The sequence below is a fragment of the Neolamprologus brichardi genome, chromosome 16 (genome assembly GCF_056152115.1).
Source record: "Neolamprologus brichardi isolate AB-2024 chromosome 16, ASM5615211v1, whole genome shotgun sequence".
Classification (NCBI taxonomy): domain Eukaryota; kingdom Metazoa; phylum Chordata; class Actinopteri; order Cichliformes; family Cichlidae; genus Neolamprologus; species Neolamprologus brichardi.
In genome coordinates, this window is record NC_142119.1 from 25,301,532 (window position 1) to 25,324,113 (window position 22,582).

General features: G+C 39.7%; 1 protein-coding gene across 1 annotated transcript in view; it reads right to left on the reverse strand.

The window, feature by feature from the left end:
• Window positions 1-53: 53 nt before the first annotated feature.
• b3galt1b (beta-1,3-galactosyltransferase 1b) overlaps window positions 54-22,582 on the reverse strand; it is a 59,417-nt gene continuing 36,888 nt past the window's right edge. The window contains exon 2 of the mRNA XM_006788516.3: window positions 54-2,701. Within this exon, the coding sequence (XP_006788579.1) occupies window positions 1,483-2,469 (987 nt within the window). The 5' untranslated portion in view covers window positions 2,470-2,701 and the 3' untranslated portion in view covers window positions 54-1,482. The remainder of the gene's footprint in view (window positions 2,702-22,582) is intronic.

Below are 22,582 nucleotides of genomic sequence, written 5' to 3' on the forward strand. Positions count from 1 at the left end.
TGATGCTACCCACTCTTTTTCTTTTCTTTTTCACTCTCTTTCCTCTTTTTATATAAGTCTAATAAATAATTGATTACAAAAAGCAAACTGTCCTCCACAATGCAAAATCTCTTAAAAAACACAAAAAAAGCCAATAAAGCTGCAACCCTTCACCACCCACTGATGAAACTGGAAGAAGGCACTGAGTAAAAGCAGTATTATAACTTTAATTATTCAAGTATTTGTTTTTTAATATAAAAAACATACAATATATAACAACAACCCCTTATGGGATAGATGGTTTCACAGTAAATGCCACATTAGCTTATAATACTACAAAACCTTTGAAAGAAAAATAAAAGGAAATTTGGCTGTGAACGCCACGTTGTTCAAGAGACAATGTTCTCGATGATGTCAGAAGCAGTTCTTCCATAATTACTGATACGCCAGATACATATGATAATTCATCAAGTCGGTAATGGTCTTAGTTACAATTAAACTGATACTTGTACGACATGATGCTGCATTTCTCTTGATGTGTGGAAGAGGCTGATGAGCTGAAATAGCTGATGATATATAGCGTACATAACCAAGAGCAGCAGCTGCAGTAATGAGAAGCTGATAGCTGAAATACATAATTACCTCAAGAGTGAAAATGTCAGAGTGGGAAAACAACAAAATGCATCTAAAAACTGAAATATACAAACAGCTTTCTCAGAGAAAAAGGTGACATCAGGAAAATTTGAGAAAAAAAGACTGATTAACTGTGCGGGCTGATTAAAACCCAAACATTTGGCCTTATAAATTCTTTTCATGCCAAATTATCCTTTCAGCTTCTGTTAGATGATTGATAATTGACTGCTGCCTGTTTTCAGCTTTGTATGATTTAAAAGTGAGAGCACAGCATGCGACCTGGTTTAGTTTTTTTCCTAATTAGAGTTACATTTGCATTCTTATTGTAAAAGAACTCTTCTCTCACTTCTAAGAAACATTTTTGAAGTGCATCATACAGGGATCTAATATGGTAAGTAGATACTTTATTGATTTCCACACATTTTTTTCCTTTGGCTTGCAATCCTTTGAGAAGGTCAGGCTTGCTCGGTCAGCAGCTGGTAGATTCAGTGTCATGCTCAAGGACACTTTAGCATAGAAAATGTTGGGCCACACTAATTAATGCTTAACTCTGATTGACTTAATGCCTTTAAAGAATAGTCTACATAAATTGGACCTGGAGTATATGAACAAATTACTTTCACTAACAACACCCCATTTTAATTATGCATGAGAATACACACTTTACAAGCCTCATGCATTCATTAACAATCATGAGGTGAGATATAGACGTAGATGGATGTTAATAAAAACGTCTGTCTTGAAATAGACTCGCAGCAGCCCTCTCAGTGTTTACATCGTTCGGTGATAATACTTTAAATGGTGAAAAAGGCAAAGAAAAAGGGAAAAATAAAGTTTTTTGTTTTGTTTTGTAAGTGTCTCTCGTGTCCCCTAACATCTCAAGTGTTTCTTGCTGGACATGTCATTCCAAATACGGTGCATCTCCTCCGGGGAGATCTGGTGGACGGTGATAACCCGCCTGTATCTGCAGAGGCTGTAAGCCATTTTCCAGTGATTAAAACCACTGTTCTGATAAGGGTGTATGCCCAGCTTTCGCAAACACAGTCCCACATAGACATCCTCCAGGTGCAACAGTCTTGTGTGTAATGAAGTCTTGTAGATTAGCTCAGCTACATCTGCTGAGAACACGTAGCCGGTGCCCGAGCAGAAAGGTGGGTATTTGCTTTCAGGATACAAGTCTCTGGGCATGTACCACTTGCTGCGCATATCTCTAATGGGACCACCGTTTATTACGTAGCCAGTGAAATATCGCCTCCTTGGTTTGGTGTTGGGTTTCAGGAGCTTGTAGATTAGATTGTCCATGTTGACAAAGATGTCACTGTCTGTCTTCATGACATACTGTGCTTTGGGGCAGAAAGTCGCCACCCAGCGCATTCCCATCATGGTCTTGAGGGTTAGATTGTGGTAGGAATCGATAAAGTCCTCCACCACGATGTCATGGAAGATCTGACTCTCCTGTTCCACCATCTGGTTCAGCACAGGGTCCGTGTTCCTGCCCAGCAGAAAGATCGTAAGGATGCGGACGTCGCCGAAGGTCGACTCATCGCCCCAGGTCTCCCTGATGGCCTGCCTCGCATCAAACTCTTTGTGGGTGGTGCTGATGAGAATGACCAGAAAGGGTGTGACGCTTTCGCATTTCTTGGGCTCATTGATGACAAACTCAAAGGCGTGTGGGTTAAGGGGGCGGGTGCGGATGTTGTTGAAGGTGATGTTTTTATGAGGTTTCACAGTCTTCCGTATAGGCACTGACATGTGGCCAACGTACGTGGACGTCGGGCGAGTTATGCTCAAGTACCACAGAGCGCTCGCCCAGCAGACCACTGTCAACAGGTATAAACATGACACTTTGGAAGGCATTATGCTTCATTTAGGTGTGTTTTAATGAGTAGGATCTCATAAGGCTTTCTTTCCATTAGTGACGTTTCACCTGGCGAGGCAGCATTAAGCTGCTCCAGCATGCGGTTTGACATTAATGGTCAGTAATGGATTACTTCAGACAGAAAGGATCTTTTTTTGGATTTTAAAGCACTTTAAAACTGTTTGGACGTCCGCCTCCCTCTTTGTGACACTGCTGCTTCTCCATTTACATCTGAAAGAGAGCGAGAGAAAGAAAACATGAGTATAAAAAAAGGATGTGTCCCTGAAAATCTTTAAATGAAGTTTGTTTCAATCAGCTGAACTCAGTAGAAGCATTTCCCACAGCGCAGACTTAGTTATCATGAACGATTCAAATAAATGAGGAAATGCTGCTGAGCCACTCAAAATCACTCACTAGATGATTTCTAATTTGTATCTTTGTAAATCAAGTTGGAGGAAGAAAGAAAAGTACTTGGATGAACTCAATATCTAATAAAAAATATCACTGCAGCAAATACGTGGGATAAATTGCGAATCATCTGCCGTCTGAAAAAAGCAAATCATTGTCAGGCACGTTTATTTTCTGCATTGTTAAAACTCACTTATTATTCAGTGGGAACGCACATGAGTGTGAGGGTTTTGTGAATGCTTGGTATAGATCGGGTGAAATGTTGTGTTTGTGTGATCACGACTGTCACATTTTGAATTTCATGTATATTTGTTTAGCACATTAGTAAAAGTGTTCAGATCTCTTTTATTACTTAACGTAACTATTACTGATCAAGTACGACCTTAAAACCACAGGCAGATGAACTGAATAACACTTTGTCACAATGCAGTGCTCTGCTGGGAAACCTTGGGACCTGGCAGTCATTATGTAGGTGTTTCTTTAATACTCAGCATCCACTTAAAAATGTTGCAGACTAAGCTTCAGGGCAGCAACTTTCCCCAGGAGGAACATGCACCCACAAACAGCCCACAAACAGCACAAGGCTAGGTCAGAGATGTTTCAGCTTCGTGAGGGGACCTCGCCAACATTAGTCTGGTCATTGTAATGCCTAATTGGAAAACTCTCCTACAAAGAAAGGCTTTGCACTAAGAATACAAAAGTGTGATAAAAGCAAAATGTACAACAGTATAGTTTTTAACACTATTAGATTATTACACAGTAGCTTATCCACTGACACTAAAGCTCTAGTCCCCCTGAGACCGTGAACTAAATAAGTGGTGGAAGGTGGATGGATGGTAGATATTCTTAGTACATCTCCAGCTGACAAGTATGGGTTGTTTATACAGCTCTTTTCTATCTTACTCACCACTGAAAGGACTGAAAGTACTTTAGATTACAAATCACATTTTTTAATATTGGATTTAGCATTCTATCCTAAGTTGTATTAGTTTCCTCCCTCAGTGTTCCCCAGCTTCTTGTGTCAAGTCCCAGTGGTCTTAGAGTTTGTTTACGTCCTGTTTCTACAGGCACGTCTCTGTCAATCTGCTTCCTCTGTGTTCGTCTCTGTCTCCCGCGAGTCTCTTTGTCTCGCCTCTGTCATCTCACTGTGTCCGTGTCTCAGTGCTAGTGAATTCCTGGTTTTTTTTGCGTGACAGTAACTTGTCCTGTGTGTGTCGTGTTCAGTTTTGTTAGTCAGATTTAGTTCATCTGTGTTCCCTGGTGTATTTAATCTCCCTGAATTCCTTGTGTGTATTTAAGCCCTCTGTTTCCTTCTGTACATTGTCGCAATCTCCATCATTTTGTGTGTCTCCCTCATGTTTAAATCTCCTAGTTGATTATTTATTCCATTCCAAATTTCCTAGTTTGTAATTTTCCTTTAAGTCCAGCAATAAAGCTTCTGTTTTTCAGTTCAGTTCTGCTTTAAGTCCTGCACATTGGGTCTATGCCTCAGCCTGCCACATACAGCGTTTCTTGAAAAGAACCCTCCTGCTGTGAGGATGTGAGGTGGCAGTATGGTAGAAATATCAAGTGGACTGAGATGAAAAAAAAACAAACATATATGAATCTGTCCTTAGGTACAGCACACCTGTATAAAATTTACTTCACGGGCACCAATACGGCTTACATGGTTGAGTGGGTGACCCATATATCAAAGATAACTGCAGAGGCAGAGACTATTTCCCTTCTCCCCACTTTACTGTCTACTCTCTGCACTACACTTAAGAATAAAGACTGAAAACGCCAAAAAATACAACTTTAAACGTTTACTTCAGGACATCCGATCACTTTTTTTTGTCTAAGCAGACAAAACAATAACACCTTTCATTCACTTTATTACTGTAACCTGAATTAAATACTCATGCCTGCATATCACTGAGCAACAGATCTTGTGCCGTAATCTAAAAGACAGCATTTTCAGCATTCAGTACATCATCCCAGTGTGGAGGTTGACATTTAACAAGAGTAGAAAAATGCCCTTTAAAAAAAACAAAACAGAAAAAACTCAACCAAAAAGCAAAAGTATGCTTTACAATCTCTCTTCTTCTGGGGTTTAAAAGAGCTCTGGGGTTGGCAGGATTCTGCAGCGCGATATGGTGGCACAAAGGAAACACTGTGCCATGATAGGACCCTCCCCTGGGATGCCCCCTCCCCTGTTTTGTTCTGTGCTGCACAGCTATACAGTCTGCCTGCCACAGATGTCTTTCGCTTGTTTATTTTCTGAGCAGTCATTCTGCTGCATGGACGCTGAGATGGAATTTGGCTGTCCTTTTGCACAGGTGGCTGAGCTCCCCATAAAGGATATGTTAACATGTAGATCATGTCTCACAGCTTTTTTAAGCTCTCGCTGACTTTTCCTTTTGTTCAAGGTAGATCACACTACGCATTTCACAGGAGAACGGCCAAAATGCAGTAAAGCCCCATATATACCCATCTTCAAAGCTGGAAAGCAGTGTTACAGCGCCTGATCCGCGGCCCCGAACCGTAGTAAGGAAACCTCTGGCAGTTACTTGAAGGCTCCGTGACTGGCTCGTAGCCAGGTGTTGTGCTAAAAACTGATTTCCAATGTTTCCGTGTATTTTTTATGTGTAATATCTTTACGTATGTTGGTATATAGACTTCGGTGAACAGCGTTTACAAAGGGGTTATATATAGAATTAAAAAATTATCTGTTTTTTCAACTTTTTCAACTCTTTACAACTCTGTGTTATTGTACTTACATTATAACCAATCCGATATTCAATATCCAATATTTTTACAGAACTATTGTAATATTTGCTGCCATTTCCGCTGTCCTCTTGGCCAACTTACTCTTACAAAAGACATTTTTAATGTTAATGAGATTTTTTTAACTGCATAAATAATGGTTATATAAAAGTCACTGCCAAAAACTGATTGCGCCTTCTACCTTGTTACAGGAATGTTGTTTGTGGCTCAGTGTGACTTTGTGTCATCCATGAGGGATGCATTTGACACATGTTTCACATATTATAGCCCAACAAGTTACTTATAGCAGTTCAAATACGAGCAATCACTTTTTGGCAAATACCGGAAATCAGTTTTTGGCAGACAATCACTTTTTGGCACAACCGGCAACTTGCTTACTGTATAGGTCAACTCCACTAGTGAAAAGATGGAAAGAGGCGTAGGAAAACTGCTTTACCGAACTTTATTTCTTCTCCAAGGCACAAACAACGCGTACAGTGGGCTAAATACAGTTTACTCACAGCGAGCATCACCGTCACACTCTGGCTGCCGAGGAAGTTTTTATATTCATTTTACTACTTTTCTTTATGTCCCTTTTTCTCTCTCTCTTCACACACCCACACGGACGTCCCGCTACACACATCCTGAATACATTTCCCATCAGGCTTCACCCTTAAAGGGCCATGTCTGTAACAGCAGCCTGAACAGACAAATATAGCCATAATGACATGACTTTAATTCCATTTACCAATAGAGTGTAATTACCTGCTGTCTATACCCTCATACAAAAGGACTCTGTTAGACTAAAAGACAACTGAGCCACAACAAAGACCACACTTGCAAAATAATGTATTTTCCTTTGTAGAAAATAATCTATCAGATGAATTAGTGCTTTATGGAAGATAAGCCTGTGAGAAATCGGCGCTATAAATGAATCAATAACAATTTTTTTGTTTAAACTCTGTGTGAGGGAAAACAAACTGTAGACAAACAGTGTCATGAATTGGATATTATGGTCAAAAATGAATGTTTATGATATAAACAAGACTTTTACAAAAAAAAAAAGTATAGGTGCATGCAGGTGGCAAAAGAGGTTGCAATTGTAGTTGTTCAAAAGAACAACTGCACAGTTATTTACAATATGCACTTTATTGACACGATAACACAGTTATCGCCAATACACGGCTGTGTTGACATCCCTACTTTATAGGGGCAGATCATCACTCCGAGGCCGACTTAAAAAATGTGTTTACTCCTCACTTTCCCCATGTGTCTTCCAGCCAAACTTATTTCTCACAATATTGGCCTGGTCCTTTTGTGAAATCACTGTTATATCTCATTGGATTTACAGTGGTAAACAGTTGTTCCCTTTAATAACACTTTACTCAGACACGAGAAATACACAGAGGCGTCAATATGTTCTCATCCCAGAGGAGGGATGAGGGTCATGCACAGGGAAGACAGTATAACAAGGCCAGGAACGAGGAATGGCTGTTTACTCTGGGGCTAATGACGCAGTGAAAACAAAGAGCTGCACAAACACAAGGCCCATGTAGACTTGCTCAGATGCATAATATATATCACAGCAGGCTGATAGAAAGCTGACACCTGAGTCTGATACCTTAAAATCTTATTCTCCAGACTGAAGCAAAGTCTACCAGAGAAATGAGGCAGTGATTATGTGATTGTTCATTTCGCTGTAAAGCATAACCTCCACCGGCTTTTCAGAATAAAAATGTCTAAGCTGGTCTGCATCTCTTACATACCTGCCCAGGATGAGATTAAATGACTTGTAAATCTGTCCCTGAGTCAGACTGATACAAGAGAAAGTGCTTTTTAATACAAGTGAAAGAGTCAGGCATGAATTTAGGATTCTGAACGGCAAAACAAAAGAGAATTTTATAATGCCTTGTTGCTCTATGGTTTGATAGTGTTTTAACCAACTGATAAATCACTTGTGTGCTGATGATGGTTGGGATGATTGTGCATCATTTAATCCACTTTTGTGGCTGAGATTAAAAAATATATGTACAAACAGCCAGTTTTCTTAGCCTCTAGTAAACTGCTGCACAGGTGATAGGCATGCAGATGTTAGGCCTGATTGTTAAACACAATCCAACCAAAGCACAATCTAATCTTAACGATCTTAATGAGACCCAGGGCAATTATATGCTTTCTGCTCTACTGCAACTTCTTCAGCAACAGTTTCTAGAGAACATTTTGCTTTCATAAGCTAAAGTGGTAAGATAAATATTTAATAAAATAAATATTTTAAAGAATTAGAGTAAAATGCAGTATATATAGTATGCTTTTCAACTCAATAAACCCCAGAGACTGTTATAAGACTGTTGTGACATGATGCTTAAAAGTCATATTAACAAACTTAAGTATCCACTTGTAACTTTAACATATATTGACAGATTTGTTTCTCAAATGGTTGCCCGAGGAAGAATCTTTCTGACTCCAGTGATCATATCAAAGGTGACCCTGGAGAGGATCTAATGCTTTTATTTAGATTGTAACATAGCCCAAATGCACAGCAAAAGTAACAAATCCAAAACATAGAAGCTTCTCAAGGTGAACACAGAGGGATGGATGACCCCTGCTGTTTGGATATTTAATTTTAAAAAGTAATTCTTTCAGTATGTTACTTAATTACTTGCTAGAGAGTGTAATTCATAAGTTTGTTGTTTTTCTCTCTGCCCAGCAAGCAGATAACTGAAGAACTTTTGCTATGCAGGTAACCACATAATTGCAACTGTAATATAATTACTGAATTTATTACAGTAATGCGTTACATTTATGCGATACAGAAGAGTAAGGGAGAGAAGGGAGTATTTATACTCAAAGAGCTGATCTGGGAAAGGCCAACGGGTGATGTTCACGAGACACAGGTGAAGTAATCGGGACAACTGGGGGAGTGAACATGCTCTGAACATGCATACAATCAGCTGTAGACATGATGGCCGAGTAGTGACTCCAGTTATACTTCTTTCAAGTCCATTTGAAGCCTGCTCCGTGTGAACATGCACTGTAATGTAAAATCACTGTGGATGGGTCCACCTGGCCACAAAAAATTGCCAGGCATGCAAGTACACTATATATACATACATACACAAAGAAATGGGACCACACGTAATAATCTTTCAGTTCAGGTGTGTTCAGTCCCATTACCACACGCATATAAAATCAAGTACCTGGCCATGCAGTGTGCCTCTACAAGCATTTTGTGAAAGAATGGCTCATTCTAAAGAGCTACGTGAATTCGATCATGGTACTGTAACAGTTAGTTCAAAAAATGTCTTCCCTCTGTGATCAGCAGTCAGTGGTTTTATTGGAAACAAGGAGGCTTTACAGTAGAAACCACAGCAAATCAGCCACGAAGCAGCAGACAACCTAAAGTCTAGTAGTCTAGTAAGGCTCTGCTGATTCAAATCTCCTCTGATGTTAACATCAGCACAAAAAACCTGTGCTGGGAGTTTCATGGCATTGGTTTCCATATATGAGCATCTCCTGCAGGTATGATACAGTATAGTGTATAATCAACTGATCTAACTGACTAAAATTGGACTAGTCTAAAAGCAGCATTTTAGGCCTAAAAGCACCTGCCAAGTCTCAGACAAGGTGTCCGACAAGGTATCAGGTCTAATGATAATAAAAAATGTATTTTAATCATGGGTGAGATCAGGATTCAATCACCAGTAGCGGTTTTAGATACGGGCGACACGGGCGGTTGCCCCGGGCGGCATCGTGGTGGGGGGCGGCATCACGGGCAGAAAAAAAAAAAAATGCTCGTACTCATGCTGCCCCAACGTCAGCCAGCGCATATTGGGAATGGCATAGGCACCGATCGGTTTTCTATCGCCCATTTGCTGGGAGTAAGGACGCCCTCCGTTTGCGAGGTGCGCCTGCTGCTTGCGGCGCAGGGAGGAGAGGGCGGGGCGGCGGGGGATTCTCTGGCTGGCTGGAGCAGCATCTATTAACCAACTCGCAAAATAAAACAAAATAAAAACAAAACAACAAACACGAAAACACCAGACATCATGATACAGACTTATAATTTGCACAGATGTTTTTTTTTTTAAATTCTATACACGAAAAGTGAGCGAGAGAGCTCTCGGTGCGCCTGCTCGCTGATGAAGTCAAAGTAAACTTTGACTTTATTGTCATCTCCGCTACATACAGTACAGTATATAGAGAGACGAGACGACGAAGCTTCAGTTACAGCAGTGGAAGTAAACAAACAATATATATAAGAAGAGTAAGAAAATAAATATACACTTTAGGACTCGGTTTAAAGGGATCAATAACAATTTATAATTTACAGTTTGATGATTTAAAATCTCACACACAAGCCGTCGAAAGGGGAGTGGGGCCTGCTGCTTCCAAATAGAGCACATTTCATTTATAATGTTGTAAATCCAAGCCCATTATGTATTCATGATTTGAATCCTGGGTTGTGTGAAATCTCAGAAATGCACCCTAGACAAAGTGAATCTGTGAACTAAGGTGTAGGTCTGTTAGATCATGTTGTGGTGACCCTTGGGTTGAGGGATGGGTGTTGGGTGGGATGAGTGCAAAATTAAAACCAATGGAAGATGGACAAGAAAAGTTCAAAGCCATCAGGTGCTCAGTTTAGAAAAAAAGAGAAAAGAAGAGGAGGAGAAACGAGCAAAAGATACAGGTAAGCAGATGTGTCACTGGATAATGGCAGGTCATCCTGAAACCAGAATCAGAATACTTTATTAATCCCTAAGGAAATTATGTGCGTTACAGTTGGTCCAAGAATAAATGGTAAAAATAGTAACAGTAACAGACTAAACTCCAAACAATACATTATGTTACAGATTTTAATATTAATTAGTCATTGTCAATTGTTGATTTGTCCTGTTCTCATTGTATGTGTGTGTGTGTGTGTGTGTGTGGGGCGGGGGGGGGGGGGGGGGGGGGGGCGGCGCCAGAGGGAGTGTTCGCCCGGGCGCCAAACAGGCTAGGACCGCCACTGCCAATCACTGTACCAACAATATGACGAAAAGTAATACTGAAGATGATGAGCACCATCTTTTAGATTCACACAGTTTATCCATATGAGTGAAGTCATATGTGGGTGTCTCTGCTTTTGTTTCTCTTGCTATAGCACGGAGCAGAGCCTTCAAGTGTGTTCCCGGACCTTTGCAGAGCTATTATTTCAAGCATTCTCCATAGCATAGGATGTCACACTGTCACAAATGAAATGTCCCATTCTGTGTGAACAGATTGTCCCAGTTGGCAGCAAGACGGTGAAATAAAATGGTTTATAAGGAAGGAACAGGTGCACACAGCTTCGTGTTTAGGCACTGAAACTTTAGGACATGAAGCACGACAGAAACACAACAGGGAGAGGAACGGAGAGGGTGGCGGGGGGCATAATTAGCCTATACTACCAGAAGAGATTCAATTTATCGTGATTTATTATATCGCAACCAGTAAAATTATATGAGGAGCAGGGCACAAAGACATTCATTCATCAACACGACATTTCTTTCTGCGAGCGTCTAGGTTGACTGTTTGGTGGACTAGTTTCTAAAAAGGGCTATTACGCACTCCTCTGCACACAACAAAAATGTTTTGATTCATGGCCCCATGACCATCTGTAGACAGGTCTCTAAAGTGTTTTTCCAATAACGACGTCTCAGAGCTAATAGATTGCCAGATTGAATTAACTGGTTCGTACAAAGCTGGAGTATTAAGGAGGGCCTGTGCCATAAATTTAAATTGATTACTTTGGGTTTCATTTGACTTGACACCTTTCGAAAATTGCTAGTTATACTTTTAATGACATGTCACTCTAATGGCAGGACTTTGGACATAATAATATTATAATACATGCTTTACATTTTAATAAGAACATGCTCCTGCTTCTTATTTATTGTTGGTTTTATGAAGGTTGGACTCTCCTTGTCCTGACCTGGCTAGTAACAAATTGAATGATACAGCTAATGAAATTCTGGTGACAGGACCACCTGATGAAGCAGAGATGTGAGAAAAAAATAATACGACTATTGTAGCACAGCAAGTGGTAAAACCTTAAATCTTCCCGCCCAGCAGTTTATTGGCAAAAGCCACATTTGCTTGCTTGTAACTGAGACTTCATCATCCTTGGAAAAAATGGAAGAGTGACCATGCACTCATTTTAGGACTATTTATGTTTTCCCCAATTGAACCTCTACATTTTATGAGCCTTTTTTCTGGTTTTATTAAACATAAATCAAGCAAAAAGCTCAGCTGAAAAGACTTTTTGTCAACTATAACACTGGAACCCTTAAACATGAATGAGCCTATAAAGCTTTTTCATCACTCCATCTCTATAAATGTTACATTGCAGAAAACTGTTGTGTACTGTACGAGCTGCTCTTCTGGAAACACAGATGGCTTTAGTATATCAAGGGAGAAAACACAGACCTCTACTGAATAATGTGGCAACAGCGATGACAAGAGGCTTTAAATAAAACCACTGAATATGTAGAGCCAGTTCATTTATTTTCTTCATGTTTTTATGTTATTTTTGCTTTGCTAAGCTACTACTCCTTTCCTGTTTTGATGCTAACAGTAATCACTCATCATGGATCATTCTGAACAGCAAGTTTGATATGAAATTAAATCACATAACTAGAATTACTCTTCTACTATGAAATAAAAGAGTTATAAAATATGATTTTGAAACTAAAAAGCTTTGAAAATTAAACTTTGTAATTAAAAACTTGCTGCAATTAAACAGTGGCACAGAAAAACATTGATTTTACAATATTATGTCTTTTTTCTTTAAAAATAAAATGTCACTTTGGGTTCACCTTCTCTTAATATAAGATAAGATAACAGAAGAAATACATTGGCATACATTGGGAAGTTGCATGCTCTAATTTGCACTCATCTGTTTGTTTATCAGGTACAATTATTCATCTGTGAGTTAATGCAAATATCCAATTTCAGAAACCGCAGATCTGGGATTTTCCCACACAACCACCTCTGGGGTTCACAGAGAATAGCCTTAAAAAAATATCCAGTACGCAGCAGTTCTGTAGATGAAAGTGCTCTCCCTGTTAATGGCAGAGGAGAATGGCCAGGCTGCTTTGTTCTGATAGGAAGGACTACTCTGACCACAGAAGACCACACCGAGTGCCTCTCCTGTCAGCTGAGAAAGGAAACGGTTTAAACAGGCTCTACAAAAATGGACAACAGAAGATGAGCCCTTTAAAACCTGAACCATGAAATAATTGCCACAAATTTCAATATTTCTTTTCTTTTGAAAAAAGTGTGTATTTATTCAACCTTCTGATTAAACGAAACAAATAAATAAATATTCATTTGAATATGTGAGTTTACACTTTTATAGTATTTGTTACTTTTTTGGGGAGTTTTGGGGCAAAAAAAAAAATGAGTGATCATGTAGAAGTCTTAAAAAACTGACTAAAACTCATGTATCAAATATCACTTGGTTTTAAAGAGTTAGAAGAATGTTGCCTGGTCTGATCAGCCTTGATTTCTGCTCTAACATTCCGATGGTGGCGCAGAACTTGGCATTGGTCAGTGGTTCAGACTTTTAATGGTGTGGGGGATATTTTCCTGGCACACTCTGGGCCTCTTACTACAACTTACGTGAGTATTGTTGCTGACCATGTCCATCCCTTTATGCTCACAGTGTACCTATTTTATGATGGCTACTAACAGCAGGATAATATGCCATGTCACAGAGCTCAAATCATTTCAAATTGAGGTTAGAGAGCAGCAACCAAGACTCAGTCACTGAACTGACCTGGTCTCTGTGTCCCTTATCTGTTAAATAAATCTATAGTGTGAAAGCCATGAAAAAATCAGCACCTGAGGCTAAGCGAGCTGATGAGCTCCTGTGGGTCAACCTCAGTGCAATAACTGCTAAATGAGGTGTCAGGAACTGATTTTTAACCAAAAACCTTTTTTTTTTTTTTGTCAAATAACAAAGTACATACATGCCTAACATGCACATAGCAAATAATACACAGAGGGAGAGGATTTAAAATCAGATGAACACAACAATCAGATTCTCTATTTTCCACAGACTCTCGCCTTTATTGCTTCCTGACTGAAATATTAGAGGGATGCTGTCATTTACATATTTTATGCTTAGGGCTTCATCTAAATTGTGTTCTGCTATTATAGCAAGCCAAACACTGGGGGGAAATCTATACAGGCAATCAAATATGTGATGCAACATTAAGCCGAATGAAAACTTTTGATAAATTCAAAACATAAATAGGATTCACTGTTACTTTATTCAGAAGAGGAGAGATAATATCGTATGGGTATATTCTTAACTTGAAGTAAATGAATATATTAACAAATACTAATAAGACTAACTGATGATGATTAAATATACAATGTAAATGAGAGCTTGTTTTAAAATTTGAGAGGCAGAAGACACAAAGCAGACAGGCGGATATGTGTTTTTCCCCATCTGCGTTATTAAGCTACCATTCCACTGGCTTGCTCCAGGTGAAATTACCAGCCTGTTTAAGCAGGCAACATTCACGGTGGCTGACTTAATAAGATACCTTATTTTGTCTACGTCTGTCCAATCTTGAGAATTAAAACTACTCAAAATTAATTGGCCATCACCAAGTGTGATCATCTTTACAAAAGCAGATGTTTTGTCAGTTGTCTGTGCTGGTTTGGAGCATTTACGTGTGTACTAACGCAATGCCAAGGACAAAAGACATCAACAAAGAACTGAAACAACTGTGGCTGCCTATCAATCTGGGAAGGGTTATAAGGTCATTTCCAAACAATTTAAAGTCCATCATTTCACAGTGAGCAAGATTCACAAGTGGAAGCCATTGAAAAATGCGGCCGATCTTCCCAGCAGTGGATGTCTCAGCAAATTCACCCCAAGGTCAGAACATGCAATGCTCAGACAGTCTGCAAAAAAGCTCAAGAGTTACATAGTAAATGTTAAAATTCAGGACAATAAAATCTGTAAAGATAAAGTATTCTATGTTTGCAAGGGTTGTGAGAACAATGCCTCTTTTCTCCATAAAGAACACAGAAGCATGGCTTAAGTTTACAAAGCTGCATCTAAACAACCAAATGACTTCTGCAACAATGTCATTTGGACACACGATACCAAAGTGGAGACGTCTGGCCATAATACAGCACCACATTTGACAAACTCTAAATATCAACTGTCAACCCTGGTGGTAGAGGGGTGGTGAATCGGGATTGTTTTGCAGCCACAGGACCCTGGCACCTTGAAAACGTTCTTTTTCACACGACTATGTGCTGCGAGACAAACAGAGCAATCATAGCAACTGCAAGTAACCCTGTGCCCTTAATTATATTCCCGTATTATTTGCCATTATTACATGATGCTCGGGGTGGCATTGTGGTGCAGTTGTTAGCATCATTACTTTACAGCAACAAGATCTTGGGTTCAAATCCATGGCTGACGTTTGCATGGTCTCCTTGTGTCTGCTGCTACTTTGGCTTCCTCCCATAGCCCCAAAACATGCATGGGTGCATGGGGTTAAGCTAACTGATGTTTCTAAATCAGCCATAGGTGTGAATATGACTGGGAATGGTTCTGTTTATCTGTGTTAGCTCTGCAATAGTCTGCCATGGTGTACCCTGTCTCTGACCCTATGACTGCTAGGTTAGCCTCTAGCCCCCTCCGTGACCCTGAATTGAAGACGAGGAAATCGATATTTCTTTTTTATACTTGCCAAATCATATAGTGTTCAGAGTTGGCTCTGAACTGCTAGGATGATATACATATATCAACAGGATTAGTAACACTTTTAGTACACAATAAGACATAATGTGTACAACATTAGGTATATGAAGTGGATACTGTTCAAGTGAATTTCATGAGAAAAACGACAAGCATTGAAAAAAAGGCTCCACTGAATATTATCCAAGCAGCAATTATACTGCCTCAAAACATACTTAAAAAACCCGAGTTAAGTAGAAATATATAAATACAGTTTCCAGGAAACATAACCATGTTTTTTTTCTGTCTTGTGCTGCGCTTTTGTTTTTGTTATATTTTGCATAACAGTTAATTCCAGTGCAACTAATTGTTTGCTTGCATGAGGTTGTCCTCGAGCATCTCCACTCCTCTGGGACACAAATGTACCTATTAACAAGCCGGAACATGAAGCTTTCCAAGGGATCCACCTTCAGACACAGAAACTATTGCTGGGGCTGTAAATAAACCATTAGCGGTGTCGGAAACAATAAGATTCATTTCCAAGTTTCTCCCTGACTTGACAGGCAGGCATGTACTCAGTGCAAGAAGCGTAATAACGCTGACACAGGAATGACAGGCGGGATGAAGAGTTAAAGTTTCCGACTCAGTGGGTACTTCTGGGACTCTTCTCTGCTATCAGGTGTTAGCAATGAGGTTGAGTTGAATATTTTAAAAGCAGAGCAAACAAAAAAAAAATCAACTGGGGACTTCTGTTTTATCTCAAAACAAATGCCGGCCACTGCCCACCTTTGTTGGTTCCCTTCAACAAAGGCACCCAGTGCAGCATGCTACACACAGAATATAAAATTTCTTTCTTTTCTCAACTTTACAGCTTGCAATGGACATGCTGTCGTGGTGCAGCTCCTTGCCAGTTTTAATCTGTCAACCACCTCATCAATATTTGAAGCAACTTTCAAAACTTAGAGCAAACAATGACTTGCAGAAAGCTTTCTAAATTCACAGCTCACTTTTACACCTGTAATTCATCCCAGAAATGTTTTTACAGGCTGTTAGTTTGATGGGCATTTAATGCCGCAGCACAGGAAAGTGGTGCCGTGGAAATGTCAAGAATTGTAGGAAATAGCATGCAGCGTTTCTCTGGATTCCATGGAAACTGTCAAGAAACTAAATAAAATGAATAACCCGCACTAATTTCTCAATTTATCACAGGCGGCTGGAAGACTATGAAAATAGATAAAACAGTTTATTGCACTTTACTGATCTGAGGGAAATGCAATATAGAATAATGGTATTGTTAATTAACACGATCCCATTAGACTGTCGTTGTGAAATGGTACATCAATGGGGTCGGCTGCTCTGAATCAATCAGATCAGCCACTTTGTGTACTACTGTTTCTATAGAACTGGCTAATGTGTCTGTATCTGCTCATCCTGCAAACATATGCTCAAGGGCTGCTGATTTAATGCTGTGATAGCCAGTAACTTAATTATTCTGACGTCGTGTAGTGAAGGTACAAAATGCAATAAATAATTGTAGCGTATACATGAGATTGCTGATCTGATTGTACTAATATCTACAGCTTGTTTACGGGTGAAAAATGATTAGATTAGATAAGGGCATAGCGTGCACCACTGCTGTTTAGGACCCGAGTAATTCAATAATTTATAAGCTCCTTGGAAGTTCTTTAATCTCAGCAGCAGAGATAAATAAAACCCTGATTACTGAGACCGCTCAGTGCTAAAAAAAAAAAAAAAGAATTAATTTATATTAAATTACTCATACACTACAATGGCTCTACACTTTAGTATGTTAGCATCTTTACACAACCAAAATTTGCATGCATTTGCTTTCCTTTGAGCCTTCCCTTTATACTTCTCTCTTACTGCCTAAGGCTCTTGCAATTTTCAATAAACTGAAATGAGTGAGGGGCCCTCCTGTGGTGGCCATTTTGTGTTTGGACAAGCTGTTTTTGTGTGCTGTGCAACAGACAGCTCTAAAAGTAAACTGGTCTATAGGGAGTGGAGACACTCCACACTGAACTCAAACATGTTTAGTAGAAAAAGGAAGAGACATTCCTTTTCTTGAAAAATGCCATACCTATATCCCCTTCACTACTGAAGCTGTGCTATGAGCAACTTATGTGTGACTATGTGTGATTATAAATGCTGAATAGTACTTTTATTAGTATAAAGGGCTGCTGGTTCAGTTTTTATCTTACGGAGCTTTTATTAAAGATGTATTTCAGCAAGTCCAGGAAGCACTTTCTTTGTTGTATGTGTATAAATGACCTTTAGGACGCTCTGTGAAAACGGGAAGCTGTTTTCTCCAAACTGTTGCTGGACTGGTAGCTTGATTCCTCAGATACCATGTGGATTGAGTTATGCATTTCTATCCCAAATAGAAATACATAAGTAAAAGGACTAATTACTGACTTACTCCTAATTACACAGTGATGTCTTTTACTTATTCAACCCAAATCCAGATCTGCCACTCAAGTCTTTTTTTCTTAAAAATGACACAATCCCCAAGGAATTTGTGCTTCCTCCCAAAAGCACACCAGGGACCTTTTGCTTGTTCGGTGAACAGGTAAACCAGTACACTATGAAGTCACTAGGTGGGATGACACTTTTGAATTTTTAAATATTTGATATTCACATCTAATATCACTTCAATCGAGTGACCGATGAATGTTAGTTGTGCTAAAGGGAATGCTATGTTAAACAGACACCAAGGAAAAAAAGTAGGTTTATGGATTTCAAACTCCTACACTAAGAACATCTGACATGTGACCGTACAAAACCACCCGAGTATTTTTTATTTTTTTTAAGGCTAAGTCATATTACAGTAATAACAGGATGGCAACCTCCCTGCAACTGGGAAAAATATGTTCCTGTCCGGTGACTGCATTTACATTTTTTTTTTTTACATTCAACGACTGACTGTAAGTAGATATGGTGACCAACTGGTCACCCAGAGGTTAAACATGCAACAGCCTATCACTCAACAAATGGATTCTGACTCACGTGGACTGCAATCAATTATTCTGAGGCAGACTGATGAAGGGTTACAAGTAATTGCCATCTAATATATAAACACAGACAGACACATTGCAATCAATCTGGGTCAGTCTCCACATTGAGCGCAACTCATCTGTGATACATCTTATTACAATATGGAAGTTGACTCAGCTGGTTGCCCTCTGCCTGCATTCTGGTTATATTCCTATAAAAGCAAGCTTGCTGAGTGCCTATGTCATTTTCTGGTTAAACTGCCATCATGCAGTAACTGAATCACTATTTGTGGGGCTATTTTTTTTAATTTATGTTTCAAATTTCTCCTCTAATTGGTTTCTAAATGAAAGTAGTCAATGTGAACTTCTGTTTAATGCAAATTTCTGTGCATATAGACGGCAACATATCTGCAACAGACTTGCAATTTTCGCTCATTTGAAGAATTTACCCATCTTGTAATTTCCTATAAATACAGTGGGGCAAAAAAGTATTTAGTCAGCCACCGATTGTGCAAGTTCCCCCACTTAAAATGATGACAGAGGTCAGTAATTTGCACCAGAGGTACACTTCAACTGTGAGAGACAGAATGTGGAAAAAAAAATCCATGAATTCACATGGTAGGATTTGTAAAGAATTTATTCGTAAATCAGGGTGGAAAATAAGTATTTGGTCAATAACAAAAATACAACTCAATACTTTGTAACATAACCTTTGTTGGCAATAACAGAGGTCAAACGTTTACTATAGGTCTTTACCAGGTTTGCACACACAGTAGCTGGTATTTTGGCCCATTCCTCCATGCAGATCTTCTCAAGAGCAGTGATGTTTTGGGGCTGTCGCCGAGCAACACGGACTTTCAACTCCCGCCACAGATTTTCTATGGGGTTGAGGTCTGGAGACTGGCTAGGCCACTCCAGGACTTTCAAATGCTTCTTACGGAGCCACTCCTTTGTTGCCCGGGCGGTGTGTTTTGGATCATTGTCATGTTGGAAGACCCAGCCTGATTTCATCTTCAAAATTCTCACTGATGGAAGGAGGTTTTGGCTCAAAATCTCACGATACTTGGCCCCATTCATTCTGTCCTTAACACGGATCAGTCGTCCTGTCCCCTTGGCAGAAAAACAGCCCCATAGCATGATGTTTCCACCCCCATGCTTCACAGTAGGTATGGTGTTCTTGGGATGCAACTCAGTATTCTTCTTCCTCCAAACACGACGAGTTGAGTTTATACCAAAAAGTTCTACTTTGGTTTCATCTGACCACATGACATTCTCCCAATCCTCTGCTGTATCATCCATGTGCTCTCTGGCAAACTTCAGACGGGCCTGGACATGCACTGGCTTCAGCAGCGGAACACGTCTGGCACTGCGGGATTTGATTCCCTGCCGTTGTAGTGTGTTACTGATGGTGACCTTTGTTACTTTGGTCCCAGCTCTCTGCAGGTCATTCACCAGGTCCCCCCGTGTGGTTCTGGGATCTTTGCTCACCGTTCTCATGATCATTTTGACCCCACGGGATGAGATCTTGCGTGGAGCCCCAGATCGAGGGAGATTATCAGTGGTCTTGTATGTCTTCCATTTTCTGATGATTGCTCCCACAGTTGATTTTTTCACACCAAGCTGCTTGCCTATTGTAGATTCACTCTTCCCAGTCTGGTGCAGGTCTACAATTCTTTTCCTGGTGTCCTTCGAAAGCTCTTTGGTCTTGGCCATGGCGGAGTTTGGAGTCTGACTGGTTGAGGCTGTGGACAGGTGTCTTTTATACAGATGATGAGGTCAAACAGGTGCAATTCATACAGGTAACGAGTGGGGGACAGAAAAGCTTCTTACAGAAGACGTTACAGGTCTGTGAGAGCCAGGGATTTTCCTTGTTTGAGGTGACCAAATACTTATTTTCCACCCTGATTTACGAATAAATTCTTTACAAATCCTACCATGTGAATTCATGGATTTTTTTTTCATATTCTGTCTCTCACAGTTGAAGTGTACCTCTGGTGCAAATTACTGACCTCTGTCATCATTTTAAGTGGGGGAACTTGCACAATCGGTGGCTGACTAAATACTTTTTTGCCCCACTGTATCTATTTAGTTTAAATTCTGAATGTGACAAATTTCTCCATCTATTCCAAATACAAGTGTACTGAATGAGATACGTAACCTCGGTGAGCCTCAGTATCCAGTGACAGCTTTAATTTCAGTCAGTTATCACATGAATACTTTGAACTACATGAACTATATCTATTACACGTCTTTTACCAAATTATAATAAAATCTGGTCCAATATATAAAAAGGAAGGTACAAAACATTTTCCATGTCTACAGTCTTATAAGACCTAAACATTTCATAATACAATTTATTCACGACAGTGACTCTTTCACATTTTCACATATATCAACATTTTTATGTGGTTCGTACTTTAGTATAATAATTGTGATGTTTCAGGAAAATAGAAAAGACTTTCAACTTATTTAAGACATTTTACTGTAAGTTACTTTCATTCTTTTATGCAAGTAAAAAAAAAGTACCATTTAAAATACAAACACTTTGTTTCTTAAACATGAGATTAAAGCAGAGCTGATATTTTTTAAGCATTGTAATTTATCCCAAACATGACTGGCTACCAAAGTACGCAACCCATGCTCTAAAAGATCACGAACTAGAAATATAATGCCCCAAATATATGCAGAGAATGTTAACTGCACATTGTCAAGCTAACAAAACTTTGAGTGCTCAGTGTTACAGAGAGTGCCCCGAATTTTTGGCATTAACTCACAGCCAGGGGAAAAATCACATCTAGGCTGTCCTGGCACACAGGCTTACACACATCGGCTGACCTGACATGTCCTCATAAACCGGAAACTCATTCATTTGTACTGTACTTCTGGATGAACAAATGGCATTGTCTACTAGCCATTAAATTACCTGAACTTCTCTACTATTCAATCAATCACTGTCAGTCATGCAGCTGAGGTAAATCAGGAACCCTGGGAAGTGTTGTGGATTATACAGTTGAAAATCATAGTTTACTTGTTTGTGTGAATTATAATGATTCTTTCACACTTAATGTCTTACCATATCCATATAAAGCTAAAGGCTGCAGGCAGTCCTGGGGTTTGTTTCTCATTGATTATGAGGCATAATGTCAGTGCAGATCAACTTAACTGGAATCTGACTTCTTGCTGGAAAGACATAAACACATTAGCTAAGGGCAGTGTTGGGGAGTAACGGAATACATGTACCGCCGTTACGTATTTAAAATACAAAATATGAGTAACTGTATTCCGTTACAGTTACCGTTTAAAAAGGTGGTATTTAGAATACAGTTACTTTGTTCAAATAAATGGATTACACGGCGGTACTTCCCTGTTTCATATTGTGGCGGGTCAGGACTGTTTGGGTTTTGTTTGACAGCTACGTTCTGTTGTTCCAGGCGGCAGTGTTACGGTTGCCATGGTTACAGGGTGACGCTCTCTCTCTGCGTGTTTCCTGGGTGAGAGAGCGCCTGTTGTTGTTGTTGTGCTAAGCTAATAGGCAGAATGCTACAAGCATAGCCCTAAAGAATGTAGCATCATAGGCAGTGTAGTCCGTGCTGCTGGGAGAATGGACTGCCATACACGTTATGTGTCTGTGAGCGAGGGAGGGAGAAAAAGGAAAAGTACGAGCTGTCATCGAGCAAAAACGGGAGCTGGAAGCATGTAAATATAATAATAACCACTGCAGCCAAGAAGAGTGCCTGACGAGCCCAGTTGTAAGTAAGCTATTAAGACTCGACTGTACACCGTGTTCGTGTTTTCCTCCAAAACAATAAGTTCTGTTGTAGCAGCCTTTCAACGCCTCTCTCTGTCTCTCGCAAGCAAAGTTGACCCAGACAACAAAGTAAAGCTAGTTTTCGGCTACGAGCCCGACACGGAACCCATATTAGTCAGAGGTCTCTTTACTACGGTTCAGAGCCGCGAACCTTCAGTAACAGTAATAAATCACAGCAATAGCACATTCACGTAGTTGTAAACAGCATGATAATATATTAAGTAATCCAAAGTATTCAGAATACGTTACTCTCATTGAGTAACGTAACGGAATACGTTACAGAATACATTTTAGGGCATGTATTCTGTAATCTGTAATGGAATACATTTTAAAAGTAACCTTCCCAACACTGGCTAAGGGTACTAAGACCAGTGTGCTGCCTTGTTTCCAGAGCTTGGTTTGGTGCTGAGATCACAAAAGCT